Source organism: Dreissena polymorpha, chromosome 9, assembly GCF_020536995.1.
Source record: "Dreissena polymorpha isolate Duluth1 chromosome 9, UMN_Dpol_1.0, whole genome shotgun sequence".
NCBI lineage: Eukaryota > Metazoa > Mollusca > Bivalvia > Myida > Dreissenidae > Dreissena > Dreissena polymorpha.
This window is the reverse complement of record NC_068363.1, coordinates 67,684,801-67,701,347: the sequence shown is the minus strand read 5'-3', so window position 1 is coordinate 67,701,347 and position 16,547 is coordinate 67,684,801. Positions and strand designations below refer to the sequence as shown.

At 36.2% G+C, this 16,547-nt stretch overlaps 1 protein-coding gene across 19 annotated transcripts in view; it reads right to left on the bottom strand.

Annotated features, from left to right (window-relative positions):
• LOC127845662 (uncharacterized) overlaps positions 1 to 16,547 on the bottom strand; it is a 110,478-nt gene that overhangs the window by 51,454 nt on the left and 42,477 nt on the right. For 18 of the 19 annotated variants that reach the window (XM_052376687.1, XM_052376689.1, XM_052376695.1 and 15 more), the window contains 10 exons: positions 16,414 to 16,501; positions 15,608 to 15,670; positions 12,304 to 12,495; positions 9,539 to 9,710; positions 8,996 to 9,110; positions 8,255 to 8,481; positions 7,115 to 7,240; positions 5,163 to 5,384; positions 1,944 to 2,008; positions 1,077 to 1,271 (listed from right to left, as the gene is read on the bottom strand). In XM_052376687.1, coding sequence (XP_052232647.1) covers positions 1,077 to 1,271; positions 1,944 to 2,008; positions 5,163 to 5,384; positions 7,115 to 7,240; positions 8,255 to 8,481; positions 8,996 to 9,110; positions 9,539 to 9,710; positions 12,304 to 12,495; positions 15,608 to 15,670; positions 16,414 to 16,501 — 1,465 coding nt within the window. The remainder of the gene's footprint in view (positions 1 to 1,076; positions 1,272 to 1,943; positions 2,009 to 5,162; positions 5,385 to 7,114; positions 7,241 to 8,254; positions 8,482 to 8,995; positions 9,111 to 9,538; positions 9,711 to 12,303; positions 12,496 to 15,607; positions 15,671 to 16,413; positions 16,502 to 16,547) is intronic. The other variant, XM_052376688.1, reaches the window with a different exon arrangement.

Genomic DNA, 16,547 nt, shown 5'->3' with positions numbered 1-16,547 from the left:
TTAGTCTTACAAGCCAATTTGTTGAATTGATATCCTGTGCCAAATACATTTTGTTTATTGATAGCTTAATTACTAAAAGTTACAAAGGGCAATAACTCTGTATTAAAGAAATTGTAGGGTTATGATTCTTGTGCATGGCACTTCTAATTGATATACATGAACCCACGTTGAAATCTTTCTGAGATAGCCCTTAAAACATTTGTGACAGATAGACGGACAACGCCAATTCTATATCCCTCCGCCTTTGGCCGGGGATACAAATTTGGTGAATGTTAACACATTATTATGGGTTTCTCAGAAATTAGTGCATTCTGAATTAATTTAGGTCCAAAGGAAGGAGAATATAATGTTTAATTCTGTAAATGGTAGATTTATAAAAATACTCTATAAAGTGTCTCAACAACAGCACCATTTGGCTCTTAACACATTCAATCAGAACTTAAGCTACACTTTACACCTCAAATTAAAAATCAAATAAATGAGTCACTTATCATGTTTACAAAGAAAAAAGTTTAATAGTTTCAGTTACCGCCGTAACATGATGTCAATATAAATTTTTTGTATATGCATTACCTATAACAAAAAAGGTCAGTTTCTTATTAGTTCACCTATTAACGAATACAAAATCAATGGGACTTTTGGGTAATTTTATTTTGTTTACCATTATTTTTCATATTTTTCACTGGTGTCGAGGCTACATCCATGATGGCATGGTTGTCAAAGAAAAAATGGAGATGTGCGCTTAAATGGGTTATACCTATCTCTAAATGACCAAATTATCCAAATTGAATTATGGAACTAGATTTTGTGACGGCAATAACTTTTTTTAAAGTGAATTTGACAAATCTGGTATGGGTGTTCATAAATGTTGCAGTTTACCTCAGAAAGACCTTCATATGAGCTTGAAACTGCCTTAAAATACACAAATTTGTTCTACATTTCGATTTTCCATGTTTTTAATGAAAATATACCAGCTAAATGCATTAAAAACATTGTAAGATGTCTCCATACCATGGCATCAAACACATTTACAAGCTAATTGCATTAAAAACATTGCAAGTTGTCTGCATACATACCCTTGGTTCGTTGCCGTCCCCACTGAGTGACCCCAGGGCCTCAGTTCGGCCCCTCATGTAGCTGCCTACAGAGATACGGACGCACACAGCCCCCTCGTCTCCCGGACCCTCCATCCAGGAAGGGCGCGCCACGGACATCACACTGTGGTACGCCCACGAATCATTCGGGGAACCTGTGTCCTTCATGGCATCGTCCTGGAATGAATGTTAGAATTCATGATAGAATTGGTTTTTTATGATATGTTACTGTGTTCAACCTTTTACTTCTCAGATCCACATTTTGACTTGTTTGTAGCGCATTAGAAATCCAAAGAAATTGAAGACTTTTCTTTTAAAATTCAAGTTTTAAAGACCTCATTTCCTACCCTATGAAACTGATAAACAGCAAACAACAGACAACCTGAACAGCCTGCAGGTTACTCACTACTGAGCTAGCAGTCACATGAAGGTTTATATATTACCATGCATTGTAAAGGGAAACATTGATACCAGTACACATGTTTTTGTATGATTGTCTGTCCAGATATTTGATTGATATAATTTGCCAATAAAATCTCAAAAGTATGGTCAATAAGTGCCAAGAACACATTTTCAAGAAAGCTAAGATCTTCTAACAAATAAGAAATCAATGGTTTGATCAATATTACAAAGTGGACTAAAATATGGAGCTTTTATGACCCAAAGGGCAATTTTTGCATTTCTTTACTTACACATGGGCATAACTCTATTGTTTGCTATTTTATTATATACATTTTATGCTTTTTACCCAACAGTATTGAAGATTTTTTGGGGTTACAATTAATTGTGTGTTCAAACCAAATCAGCATCCACTTGATTTCTATGAAGATAACAAGTTCACATGCTTACCTGTCTAATAACGTGCTCCTCCTCAAACTCCACCTCATCTGCATCTAACATAGCCTGTGCATCATCTAGAACATACCACAAATACATTGTATATTACAACATAGCCTGTGCATCATCTAGAACATATCAGCAATACATTGTATATTACAACATAGCCTGTGCATCATCTAGAACATATCACAAATACATTGTGTATTACTACATAGCCTGCGCATCATCTAGAACATATCACAAATACTTTGTATATTACAACATAGCCTGTGCATCATCTAGAACATATCAGAAATACATTGTATATAACAACATAGCCTGTGCATCATCTAGAACATATCAGCAATACATTGTATATTACTACATAGCCTGTGCATCATCTAGAACATATCAGCAATACATTGTGTATTACTACATAGCCTGTGCATCATTTAGAACATATCAGAAATACATTGTATATTACAACATAGCCTGTGCATCATCTAGAACATATCACAAATACATTGTATATTACAACATAGCCTGTGCATCATCTAGAACATATCAGAAATACATTGTATATTACAACATAGCCTGTGCATCATCTAGAACATATCACAAATACATGGTGTATTACAACATAGCCTGTGCATCATCTAGAACATATCAGAAATACATTGTATATTAAAACATAGCCTGTGCATCATCTAGAACATATCAGAAATACATTGTATATTACAACATAGCCTGTGCATCATCTAGAACATATCACAAATACATGGTGTATTACAACATAGCCTGTGCATCATCTAGAACATATCAGAAATACATTGTATATTACAACATAGCCTGCACATCATCTAGAACATATCAGAAATACATTGTATATTACAACATAGCCTGCGCATCATCTAGAACATATCAGAAATACATTGTATATAACAACATAGCCTGTGCATCATCTAGAACATATCAGAAATACATTGTATATTACAACATAGCCTGTGCATCATCTAGAACATATCAGAAATACATTGTGTATTACTACATAGCCTGTGCATCATCTAGAACATATCACAAATACATTGTGCATTACTACATAGCCTGTGCATCATCTAGAACATATCACAAATACATTGTGTATTACTACATAGCCTGCGCATCATCTAGAACATATCACAAATACATTGTGTATTACTACATAGCCTGCGCATCATCTAGAACATATCACAAATACATTGTGTATTACTACATAGCCTGTGCATCATCTAGAACATATCACAAATACATTGTGTATTACTACATAGCCTGTGCATCATCTAGAACATATCAGCAATACATTGTGTATTACTACATAGTCTGTGCATCATCTAGAACATATCTGGAATACATTGTATATTACAACATAGCCTGCGCATTATTTAGAACATATTAGCAACTCATTGTGTAGTACACTCATTCAACAGTTGGTTTTTGTAGTCTATGTTTCTTTGTAAATTCTAGATGATTTTTTTTATAAATACAAGTACATTAATGTACATAAATAATGGGTATTCACTTACATGTACACACGGGTCAATCAAGCTAAATGCCTGAGAGGTTAAAGAGTTACAATCAATAGTCTGTAAATATAATTACATACTCTAATCCACGGAACTTGGCAACTTATTGAAAATTAATATGTTTGAACCACTTATAACTAAACATGCATGACAGCAGATTTAAACGAGAACATTCTTGAAATATACAGAGTTATTGAAAGAAAACAAATTTCAACTGCTTCCTGAATAATAATTCATTTAAGGCCAATATCTGTTTGTGAAGTCAATCAACCGATCATCATTGTTCATTTTGCATTTTATTAAGAGCGCGCAATCTCAATATTAGTTTCAACGTTGACGGTCATTCCCAATACATCTCTTCTTACAATTGCTCACATAATAATTGTCAATTTTAAGGGCAAAAAGAGCAAATTATCATAAATCAGGGCTTTTTTTCCTTCTTTATGAGTGGCCGTGGAAGGACATTTCACAATTTTGAAAAGGACAATTCACAAACCTAACATGGCCGTGAATTTTTACAAAATGGGCCATTTTTCACAATTTTAATAATTTCACGACTCGGTTTTTCACAATTTTAAGAAGTTCGCGACTCAATTTTTCACAATTTTGAAAAGTTTCGCGACTCAATTTGTCACAATTTTGAAAAGATTGCAACTCATTTTTTCACAATTTTGAAAAGTTCGCGACTCATTTTTTCACAAAATAAGGGGGCCAGGGCCGCTTCACAAAGTCAGGAAAAAAAGCCCTGTAAATGATTCAAAGGCTTTCTTCTCTATGATACTTGGACCTTAATCTGGGAAAACTGGGCTTAATACATGTGAGTAAAGTGTTGTCCAAGATTAGCCTAAGCAGTCTGCACAGGCTAATCAGGGACAACACTTTCCACTTTTATATATTTTTGTTGAAGAGTCTATTTTAAACACAAATCCTGTTTATGCGGAAAGTGACGTCCATGATAAGCTTGCGCGGACAGCACAGGCTAATCTCGGAAGACACTTTATACACAAACATAAAGCCCAGTTTTCCCACAACGTGGCTAATTTCAATAGACAAACTATCAAACTTACTGATACTGAATAACTCCTCATTTTTGATGGAAAGAATACAAGAATATCAGTGAAACTGATGGATGCTCCCAGATGATGAGCTTTGTGTTAATAACCACCTAAAAAAATCTATTATTAGCCTCCGTGACCTTGACCCCAGTGACCTCAAACCTCATCAAAAGGTAGAGGTCCATGCAAGGTACCTACATGCCAAATATGAAAGAGATCGGTAAAGTATTGAAGGTGCTATGAGAAACGGTAACAAAAGTGTGACGGAAGGAAGGAAGTACGGAAGTAAGGAAGGAACCCCAAACTGGCAACAATATGCTCCCCGAAAATTTTCGGGGAGCATAAAAAGGCAAATCAGCATCAATCATACAAAGGCTGTCTTCTCTTTTGGGATTTCAATAGACAAACTATTGCACTTACCGAATAAATCCTCATCATTGATGATAAGAATAAAAGGCAAATCAGCATCAATGATACAATGCCTTTCTTTTCTTTGAGATTTCAATAGACAAACAGTTGCACTTACCGAATAACTCCTCATCATTGATGGTAAGAATAAAAGGCAAATCAGCATCAATGGTACAAAGGCTTTCTTCCCTTTGAGATTTGCAAAGAAAAACTAGTTCACTTACTGACACCAAAGAATTCCTCATCGTTGATTGTGAGGTCCATCTCACTAGTTCCCCCAAAGCTGGGCACACGCCGCAAGCCCTCCCTCTGAGCGCAGGCTTGTTCGCTGAGTGACATGCGGTACTCGAGGTCCACGTAGCTTGAGGCGCTGGACTTCACACTGGTTGCACTGTCGGTGCTCTTGCTGACGTTCGAACTCTTGGACTGCGCAGATTTGGGTCGCACTGCAGAGATTGATGCAGTTTTATTGTCATATATTTCACTTGTACACTGTGCAATAATGCAGCCATGCTCAGGGAAAGCAGGCTCTATGAATGTGCGTAAAGTGCAAAGCAAATGAAACACTCCTGATACGCCTGTGTAGACTTTGGGGGTTGACACTATGGTTTTATAGATGTTTTCATTTAACCCTTTCCCACTCAGAAGCAAAGGGAAAAAAAGCTATGTGCAAACAGCAAAAAATGCAGAACAGCCTGCGAGTAACTTGCAGTATGTTCAGGTTTTATGCTGTTTGCTGCTCATCAGTATCTAAGAGTTGGAAATTAAACCTTTACAACTTGAATTTAGTAACAAAAGTATTTACAGTAAAACTGCGATAATTCTAGATAGCACGGGATTGAACTTGACGCTAGAGTAATCGCAGGTTTCCAGTTATCCATGGTATTTTTTATTTTCACTGTTTCGGTTGGTGATGCTCATCTTCTGACCGCAAACGCTTTATTTGCAAGTAAAACGGTGCTTGGAAAAGAAAAGGCTTGTAAAAATTGCTTAAGGTTACAGTATATCAAACTAAACAATAAGAATGATCGTTTATTCATTTAATTTAATCAACATACACACATAACAAATAAAATAATCAAAAATATTCAAACAATATTCAATGCACATGTAGCATATTTAAAATAGCACACAAGCTCAGGAGTTTGACAATTCATAACTATTTTCTTTTTGTGTTGCCATGATGCAGCGCAATTGACAAGAAGGAATACAGTTAAGAGAATCCGTTGTATTATCTGCTACGCTCTCTTTTATACCATAAAGTTTACCATAATTATCGATTGCAGGTAATTTTTTAACTATCATTAAAACTGTGAAGCTTTCATCTGCATCTCAAGGATGACAATTCGCAGTGTTTCTCAAACTGCATCTAACTTCACACCTAATCAAGCGTTCTTTGTCTGCTTGATTGCGCTGTTTTCACAACTCAAATATTTTTATCACCAACCAGACGAGAAAGTGTCTTCGAATAATTGCCAGTTAATCATGTGTGAAATGCCTTTCAGGGACCAGCACACGTCCTTGAGTTATCAAAAATCGCATGTTTGAATTATTGTGGCTATTTTTATATGGAAATTAAAGGAAAATGTTAGGGACTTCCTTTAATGCTCGAATAATCGCAAGTTTTCGATAGATCGCCAGCTCGAGTTATTGCAATTCTACTGTAATTAAATTTAACTTCCTGAGGGACTATAAAAGCGTGAAAATATGTATAGTGGTAAGCGGTAAAAGGAGTCTCTTTTAGACCAAAATTAAGTCTAGTAAGAAAGAGTTGTCCAGGTTTAGACTGCCATGTTTTCAAAAAAATGATAACAATGTGTGAATGCAACTCTGCTGATATGCTTATAAAATATCATCCATATGCACAAGTTACTTAAAATATCTAAATATCTAAATTATATTCTTCTCAAACATACCAATAACAAACTTAGATGTTCCTTAAACAGGACCATAATTATCAAGTGGGAGTTGAGAAATGTCAACAAATATTTAAATGCCAATATTATTAACAGCTACTTTGATCTTAAAACAAATGAAGACAGAATAAATAATTGAATGGATTAAAATGTCTGAATGCATATTTGGGAGTATTTCATTATAGGTTATACCGGTATGTGTGGTACATTTCCCTCAGTGAACTCAATTAAGCTTGTTTATTGCAACCTTAATTACCTACCCACAGATTTTGAGAAGTTTGCGGCCTTAGGTGGGGGCATGGTTGGCTTCTTGAACACATCATCTGAGCGGGCAGCAATACTTGATGTCTGGGAAACTGTAACTCTTGGGGTCACAGCAAATTCAGCTGCAAATATAAAATAGATATAGAATGACTGAGAATAGGGTTAGAAATAGTATCGTTTGTACCTATAAATCACAGTACAGTAAACAAAAGAAGGGTATGTGAAATCTGAATTGTCAGGGTTCAATGATTTTTTTTGGCTTCATATCTTACAGCCTGTACCTTCTGGATTGGGAAACATATCGGAATAAACCAAGCCATAGGGAAAATGAAACATTATTGATATGATTAGAACTAACAGTATTCCAATTGTTTATAAGTGAATGTTTAATTGCATTTTAAAAGTTATGTAATAAAGTGTTACAGAATCATATCCCTGTATAATTAACTACAAAAAACCCACTGATTATTAAGTTTATTGGGAACGGTCTGCATCTTTTTGAGGAAATTTTGGTCAGATTTTTAGGAAAAAATGTTACTTTTTGCCATTGGGAAGCAGCCTGTAAGAGGCTGTAATCTTGGGAAATAAAAAGAACTGGTGTTGTCCAGAACCATAAACGCAGGACTTTTTTTGGCTATCAGGTATATACTTGCATCACTGACTAGTTGCAAATAGCTTTTTGACAAATGGACAAGAAAGTAAATATTTATAAAATGTATATACAACAGCAAAGAATTATCTCACAACAAGAGCAACAAATCAATGAGTGCAAACTCTAAATTCAACACTTTGCAATATATACATTTCAGACATTATTACCTAAACTTTTACTTCCATGTTGTTCCATGTGTAAGCTGCTGAATTAAAATGCAGGGATCACAGTTCGAATTGCCAGCTTGGCTACGTTATATTCAGGGGCATTTGTTATAAAATCATTTCTGTAGCGTATCAGGTCTCTGCCTCTAATTCAAGTTAGGAAGTTTTCAATTACTGGCATAATAAGTAAGTGCACTTAATAACAAATATGTGTACACCAGTTTACATGCAAAAAATTCATAGTTTAAGTGACTTCTGGAATATGAATGAAATACTGTTGAATAGGTTGACAAATAATATATGCAATAAACAAGCAATACCATTTTCCTGGCTCTTCTTCAACTCTGGACCCGATGTCTCACTACTTCCACTAGTCCTGCCCCCTCTCTCAGAAGTATTCATACTGGAGTGTTGACTAGCCACATGCCCTGTTGAGGGTGCCCTAGAGGTCGTGGGGAGGGATGGAGCAGTGTAACTCGTAGACGGGTAGGCGCCCATGTTGGGCCGAGATAACAGCTGTGACTGACGGAATGGGCCATCACTGCTCCTGAAATTGTTTACAGTTTTCATGCAACCCAAGGAACAAATCACTGCTAGAAACTTGCATTTAAAAATGATCAAATTAGAAAATCAAGTTAATTAAGGAAATACAAAGAAATTAATGTAGGTCAAATAATAATTTTGAATTCAAAACTACAGGCAAGATGGAAATGCCATGGTACATTAAAGTACATGCAAATATACAATTAATGTCACCAATATTCATCAAGATTGTCACTTAAATACAGAGTGACAACATTTTCATGTTTGAATGTTTTTATTAACTCACAGAGTTGTTAACCTTTTAGCACTCAGATATACACTTTGACGAATGTGTAGTCCTTTAGAAAACCAAATTAAATTTAAGCCCTTTCTTACCAGATTCAAGTTATAATGTCTTCATTTCCAACCCCAAGATACTGATGAGCAGCAAACAGCATAAAACCGGAACTGACTGCGAGTAACTCAGCCATTTTAACTTTGCTTCTGAGTGAGAAGAGTTACGTGAGACTTGTACATACCTGTCAGGACTCCCAGATGCAGCAGTTCTGTTTCCCAGTGCCATTCTGTCCACCTCCTGGCTGCCCAGAATGCCTGAACTGGATCTGCCTGGCTGCAAGAGGCTCCAGTCAACTTCTGATAAAAGAAATGTGTGAGAATTTTTTTTCAAAAAGAAATAAAAAAATCAAAGCGCTGAAGGCACTGAAGTTGTTCGCTATTGCATCATTTAAGACGCAACTCATTTTTCAAAATTGATCGCAAGCTTGAAATGAACACACTCCATTCAAATTTATAAAGAGTGTGTCATAACGCACGGGTCAAGATTTGTGTGCACTTTTTATCATCCTGTTCATTTTATAGAGATAACTTAGACAAAATAACAACAACATGGGCCTTTTTTGACGTTCTGATTTCATCATAAAAAGTATGATGAAAATGGTAATGAGAACTGAATATAAAGACAATTTGCAATCACCTTCATATTAAATGAATCTTGTTGAAATATCGAATACCTATCTCACTAAGAATGTATGAACTTATTTTACAGTGACCTTTACCCTCACCGTGAGCAGACCTGTCCTCGCGGGGAAAGGATCCCATCATCTCCACACTAAAGGCGGAGTCATCCCTTCCCAGGGACCCCTCCTCCAGGCCCTGCCCCAACCCGAGACCAAAGGAGCCAAATGAGCTGGACTTCTGGGCGAATGGATTCGACCCTTGGGTGACCTTGAGACCCTGTTACAGGAATTGAAGTATCTTGGGATCATATATGGTATAATAAACTGACCTTTAGTATGTATTACATGCAGTTTTATACTTCACATTTAAATTTAAAAAGTTGAGATCTAGTTATACATTGATACAAAGCTATTCAGACTTCTTATTTGCAAAATTATCTGATGAGAATTTTTTTCTAAAACCATAATCTTTATTAAGTTGCAATTATTTAAACAAGAGCACCGCCTTGCGGGTGCAGACCGCTCATCTATTTTCTTTTTAAAGGTGAAGGGACTCTCATTTTCAATCACAAAGGAGGGAGGGGTGGAGTGAAGAGCGGTGCATTGTGTGGGGGTGTGGACATTTATTACATTTTCTTCCAAAAATGCGAAAAAAAGGAAAAAAAAAAATCGGCGGGGGGGGGGGGGGTGGGGGGGGGTGGGGGGGGGGGATTCTTGGGTGCGATGGTTGGACGGTATTTCAAACATAAAATAATAAAAATAAATATTTGTGTTTTTTAACCGTTTCATAAAAAACAAGGGACAAAATTGTCACAAAACCAGGTTTTCATTGTGAAAAAAAAATCTGATAAAGGGAGAAAACTCAAACTGAACTTTTGAAATGACCAAAAAAAATTAACCCCCTTTGTAAGTTTTTTTTTTTTTTTTTAAATCTATTTTTAGTCGTGGCGACCTTGACATTGGAGATATTGACGTGATTCTTTCGTGGGACACACCGTCCCATGATGGTGAACAAATGTGCCAAATGATTTTAAAATCTCACAATGAATGACATAGTTATGGCCAGGACAAGCTCATTTATGGCCATTTTTGACCTTTGAACTCAAAGTGTGACCTTGACCTTGGAGATATCGACGTAATTATTTCGCGCGACACACCGTCCAATGATGGTGAACAAATGTGCCAAATGATTTTAAAATCTGACGATGAACGACATAGTTATGGCTCGGACAAGCTCATTTATGGCCATTTTTGACCTTTGAACTCAAAGTGTGACCTTGATCTTGGAGATATCGACGTAATTATTTCGCGCGACACACCGTCCAATGATGATGAACAAATGTGCCAAATGATTTTAAATTCTGACAATGAACAACATAGTTATGGCCCGGACAAGCTTATTCCGCCAGCCCGCCAGCCAGCCAGCCAGCCCGCCAGCCAGCCAGCCCGCCCGCATTCGCCAATCTAATAACCAGTTTTTTCCTTCGGAAAACCTGGTTAAAAATGGGGGGGGGGGGGGGTGAGGTGGGGGGGGGTATAGTGTGAGGGTGTGGTGGTAATTTGTGAGATGATCTTAAAAAAAAAATAAAAAAAAATAGGGGGGGGGGGGATTCGGGTGGGGGGAGGGGGGTGGGGGGGGGGGGGATTCTTGGGTGCGATGGTTGGACGGTATTTCAAACATAAAATAATCAAAATAAATAGTTTTGTTTTTTAACCGTTTAAAATAAAATTGGGGAGGGGGTGGGGGGGGTATAGTGTGAGGGTCAAAAAAGGGCCATAATTCCGTAAAAATGACATCCAGAGTTATGCAACTTGTCCTTTTACTGTACCCTTATGATAGTTTGCGAGTGTTCCAAGTATGATAGCAATATCTATGATACTTTAGGGGTAAAGTGGACCAAAACACAAAACTTAACCAAACTTTCAATTTTCTAAGTATAAAGGGCCCATAATTCCGTCCAAATGCCAGTCAGAGTTACATAACTTTGCCTGCACAGTCCCCTTACGGTAGTTAGTAAGTGTTGCAAGTATGAAAGCAATAGCTTTGATACTTAAGGAATAAAATGGACCTTAACACAAAACTTAACCAAAATTTTCAATTTTCTAAGTATAAAAAGGGCACATAATTCAGTCAAAATGCACGCTAGAGTTATCTAACTTTGCCTGCCCAGTCCCCTCATGATAGTAAGTAAGTGTACCAAGTTTGAATGCAATAGCATTGATACTTTCTGAGAAAAGTGGACCTAAACGCAAAACTTAACCGGACGCCGACGCCGACGCCAAGGTGATGACAATAGCTCATAATTTTTTTTCAAAAAATAGATGAGCTAAAAATAATATATATCAAAATCATGTGAAAACAAGAGATGTGTTTGTCAGAAATACAATGCCCTTTACTGCGCCGCTTTAAAGCCATATATTTGACCTTTGGCCTTGAAGGATGACCTTGACCTTTCATCACTAAAAATGTGCAGCTCCATGAGATACACATGCATGCCAAATATCAAGTTGCTATCTTCAATATTGCTTAAGTTATTGCAAAAGTTAAACCAAGGTTAAAGTTTGTGACAGACACATACAATGACAGACAGGCAAAAAAAAATTAGCCCGAATCATTCGATCCGGGGGCATAAAAAAAGTAACATCCTATATACTGATGAATCAATAATGTGTCTGTATTTTGATAAAAGAATTAGCAAAAATTGAAATACTTTCTCTTCCTTTAATGTACAACTGTAAAATACGCCAAATACGATAAATCATCATCTGAACAGAAGAAGAATTCATTTAAGTTCAACTGCATAAGAAAATAAAATTTAAATGAGCAGATAATATTTCAATAAGTTGGTAAAGGACAGATCAAACCCTACCAGAGCAGATGCATCATCAGCATTGAAGCCTGAGGCCTCGAGCCTGTTCCCAGGGTCGAACTCGTGTTCAGCCCCTAGGATCTCATCCACGTCAAAGCTGGCGGCTGTCTGAGAGTCCTCAACGGGGCTGACGGGGGTCAGGTAGCGGGAACTGAGGCGACTGTCCACCTCCATCTGCGACCCATTAAAACTCTGAAGGTATGTGTTTGGTTTAAAGCTATGTATTGCATCCAAAGTCTATTGCTTATTTAAATGCCCTCGAGTCTGTTTCCTGGATACAACCAGTACTTGGTATTTTGAGGGAGATCTAAAGAACGCTCCCACAGAGGGGATAGAACCTATGACCTTCTGATCGCTAGGCAGACACCATACCCACTACGCCATGGCTGGGGTTTGCCTAGCCAATTTGGGAAAAGGAGTCTGGTCAAATTGGGATTTTTTTAAATTAATAAAATGGCAAATTTTGGAGTTTTTATCAACAAAATGGACCAGATTGGGATTTTTTTTATCAACAAATAATCACATATCAGGCCTTTTCCTGGCCATTGTGGGAAAAAAAGCAATCTACATGAATAGTCAACTGATTAAACTAATTTAATATTACTATTTATAATAATTCAAATAAGGAGAACATAATCATAAAAATTATAGTTGCATACTTTGTTAGATGTTTTTGAAATCAAATTGAGAAATAGTAATCATAAGACATTAATTTCTAAAACAAGAGATGTGTTTGTCTGAAACACAATGCCCCCTATTGCGCCACTTTGAAGTCATATATTTGACATTTGACCTTGAAAGATGACCTTGACCTTTCACCACTCAAAATGTGCAGCTCCATAAGATACACATGCATGCCAAATATCAAGTTACTATCTTAAATATTGCAAAAGTTATGACCAAGGTTTAAGTTTTGGGACACACGGCGAAGCAATGAATGAATGAATGACTGACTGACTGACAGACAGACAGCCAAAAAAACAATATACCCCCGATCATTCAGGAGCATAAAAAAATAATTTCAATAATTAATAATTATAAATAATAATTTACAATTTCAGTTTGGGGTAGGGTACGTTTTTTATTTGGCCTGTTTTATGGCCTTTTTTAAAAAGCAGAAGCACCCCTGAAGGTATGAATATGTTTAGGGACAGTTGAGTGAATGATGTGAAAATGTTTTCTCTTTTTTTTTTTTTAATTAAAAATTTCATTCATTACAGGGTTCTCATGATTGTAAACAAAGGATTATTTTGGAATAGTAACCGATTCGGCCGGGGGTCAAGGTCCAGGGCAAGGCCCTGGTAATTGGGGTCAGGGGGCGAAGCAAACGAATTCTAGACATTTTAGGGACAAAATACTTCTATACTCAGAGCATAAAAAGTTAAAATGAGGTCTACAAAGAATAGACAATTTTAAGATTTTCACATTTTAAGTATACTGTACAATTTAAAAACATGTTATATTGATAGATCATTGCATGTTCCAATTCTATCCATTACCCGATAATCCAGTATTATTACGATTTCTTCTTTTCAAAACCAAATTATGGCCAATATTGACGATGAATGTCGTCCGCCATTGAATGCAAGTGCATATACAAATTGAATTGTGGGATTGGGGAATTCCCATTGAACATGCGTGAATCACATGACGCGATTTGAGAGCATTTAGAACCGTTTATATTTAGTAATTACGACAAATCAACGACTCAATCTAAACTGTAACATGTACCTCCTTTCAAAAAAGTTTGAGAAAGTGAAAGTGAATTTCTGAGAATAAAAAACCATCTTTCTTTAAATTTTACTGAGAACTTTTCATTCCGGATCGTGATATAACTTGTCAGGTCATTCAGGCATGTAGACCTATATGTATGCATAGTTTGGCAATCTCAAAACACGTTATTTACCTACTTATTACATTATGCGTTATGACCATTTGTATATCAAAATGCATTATTTAATTGAAGTATTTTCAAATACGTATACTTAAATGTGTTATCCGAAATCGTTTTCAGATTTCATTATTCACGGAAAATTTAGAAAATTCTAGCAACAGAGACACATTTCTCGTGTTTTTCATGTACAGATAAAATCATGCCAAAATTAGACTTCATGTATAACGTCACATCATTCTTCCTCGGGGAAAGTGTGGACTTTAATATTTAGATGCTGAATAACAACTTCGTAGGGCAGCGGTCGCTAATATCTTTTTTTTTGGTAGAAAATCGAAGAGCATTTTTTAATATGTGGAAACCTTTTCTCTCACTCAAAAAACTATTTAATTACGCTCTACAGTGCTACATTCGTTGAGCTACGGTCAGTAATAATCTGTGAAATGTACAGCTACTTGATACAGTTTCACGTGGGGTCGGCGTGTATTCGGCTGCCTGAGCGCTGATTGGTTGACGTGCTTACCAAGAAGAATTTGATTGACAGCTCGAAAAATCAATATTGGCCACTCGCTTAGAAATTCATTGAAAACAGTAGCTCTTAGGCGGAGTTAATGGACTGACTGAATGACCGGCGTCGCTCTACTATACTACGCTTATTCCTCGTCAATTTTTGTCGGTTTGCGTGATCAAAACTTCCGATCGCAATTTAAAGATTCGGGAAAAACAACCGATTTTCTGGCGATTTTAACCGATGAATTCGATCGGCAATCGGTTAATAATGACAACCCTGTCATTAATTAAAATATCGTACATTTTTTAACTACCTTGTACAAAAATAAATGAGCAATTTGAATATAGTACTGCATTGTAGGAAATTGTCAAGATTACAATTAATATTTGCGCTCACAGGCTGTAAAAGTATGTGATATTAGCAAACATTTGAATGTAAAAGCTGTTGGCTCATCTTGTAAAACATGTATGCCTATCCACCCAATATGTGCAGTTGTTAAGAAATATTTTAATATTGCATGCCTCTGTTACCTTAAACTTTTAATTGTTAATATGCAAATTGATAAGAATCTTTCTTCCTGCATGACCTAGCAGGCTAAGAATTGAGAGAGTGTGTGGAAACTATTACACGCCCCTGTAACTTTGACCCTTGAAATGTTCATCTTAAAATCAATAGGCATCTTCCAGTAATCTCAATTAACCAACATACCTACTTGCAGGACAGTTGGTCCATGCGTAATCTAGATGTCAGGCAAAAATCGGATTACTAATGAGGGGGTGGGGGACTGGGGAGTGAGGGTATGAATCCGTATAATTAAAAGAACAAACACACTACTTATGTGCATACAATTGTACAACTTACAATTAATAAACAAGACTAGTGTAAAAATGAACACTTCTTACAGGAAATCTACTGAATCTGAGATCAGAGAGTAAATCATCTCCCATAGGGCGTATTCTCTGACCCTGCAAATATAGATAGACTCATATTATACATATATCTGGTGGAAATATGGCAGCCTACAATAATGAAAGCACAGTTTTGAATATACTTTGAAGTCAAATTGGATATACATTTAAAACATACACTCAACTTCATAATAATGTATAACTTAACAGGAAACAAAATGTGTATTGTTAACCCCCTTGTGTAAAATTGACCTTGATTTCAATTAGAAAAAAAAAGTATGATAAAGAGAGACAACGCAAAATCAAAATGTGCATTGTTACTGATTGTTCATAGTTACATAGTTGTTTCAAAATCAATCTATTTTTAGTTGTGGCGACCTTGAACTTGGAGATATTGATGTCATTCTTTCGCTCGACACACCATCTAATGATGATGAACAAATGTGCCAAAAGATTTAAAAATCTGACAATGAACGACAAAGTTATGGCCCGGACAAGCTCATTTATGTCCATTTTGACCTTCAAACTCAAATTGTGACCTTGACCTTGGAGATATCGACGTAACACACTGTCTAATGATGCCTGCCGACATCGCCAATCTAATAACCAGTTTTTTCCTTCGTAAAACCTGGTTAAAAATAACAAATTATACATTTGAAATGAAATACATTTTTAACATGTTGTCTTGTAACAAACAATATTTTGTTTAAAACTTGCCACGCTCAAAATAAGTTTGAAAAAATTACTTTATAATGTCATACAACATTTCAATTACTAGTAAAAATATATTTCCCATATACCTGGTTGCCATGTAATGTGGACATTTGTCTGCTGCCATGATAATTCTGGGCATTCCGGTTTGGTCGACGAGAATTACCAGCGTCCTCACTAAAAAACAACAAAAAGAAAATTGAAGACAAAAACTCTGGTGAAT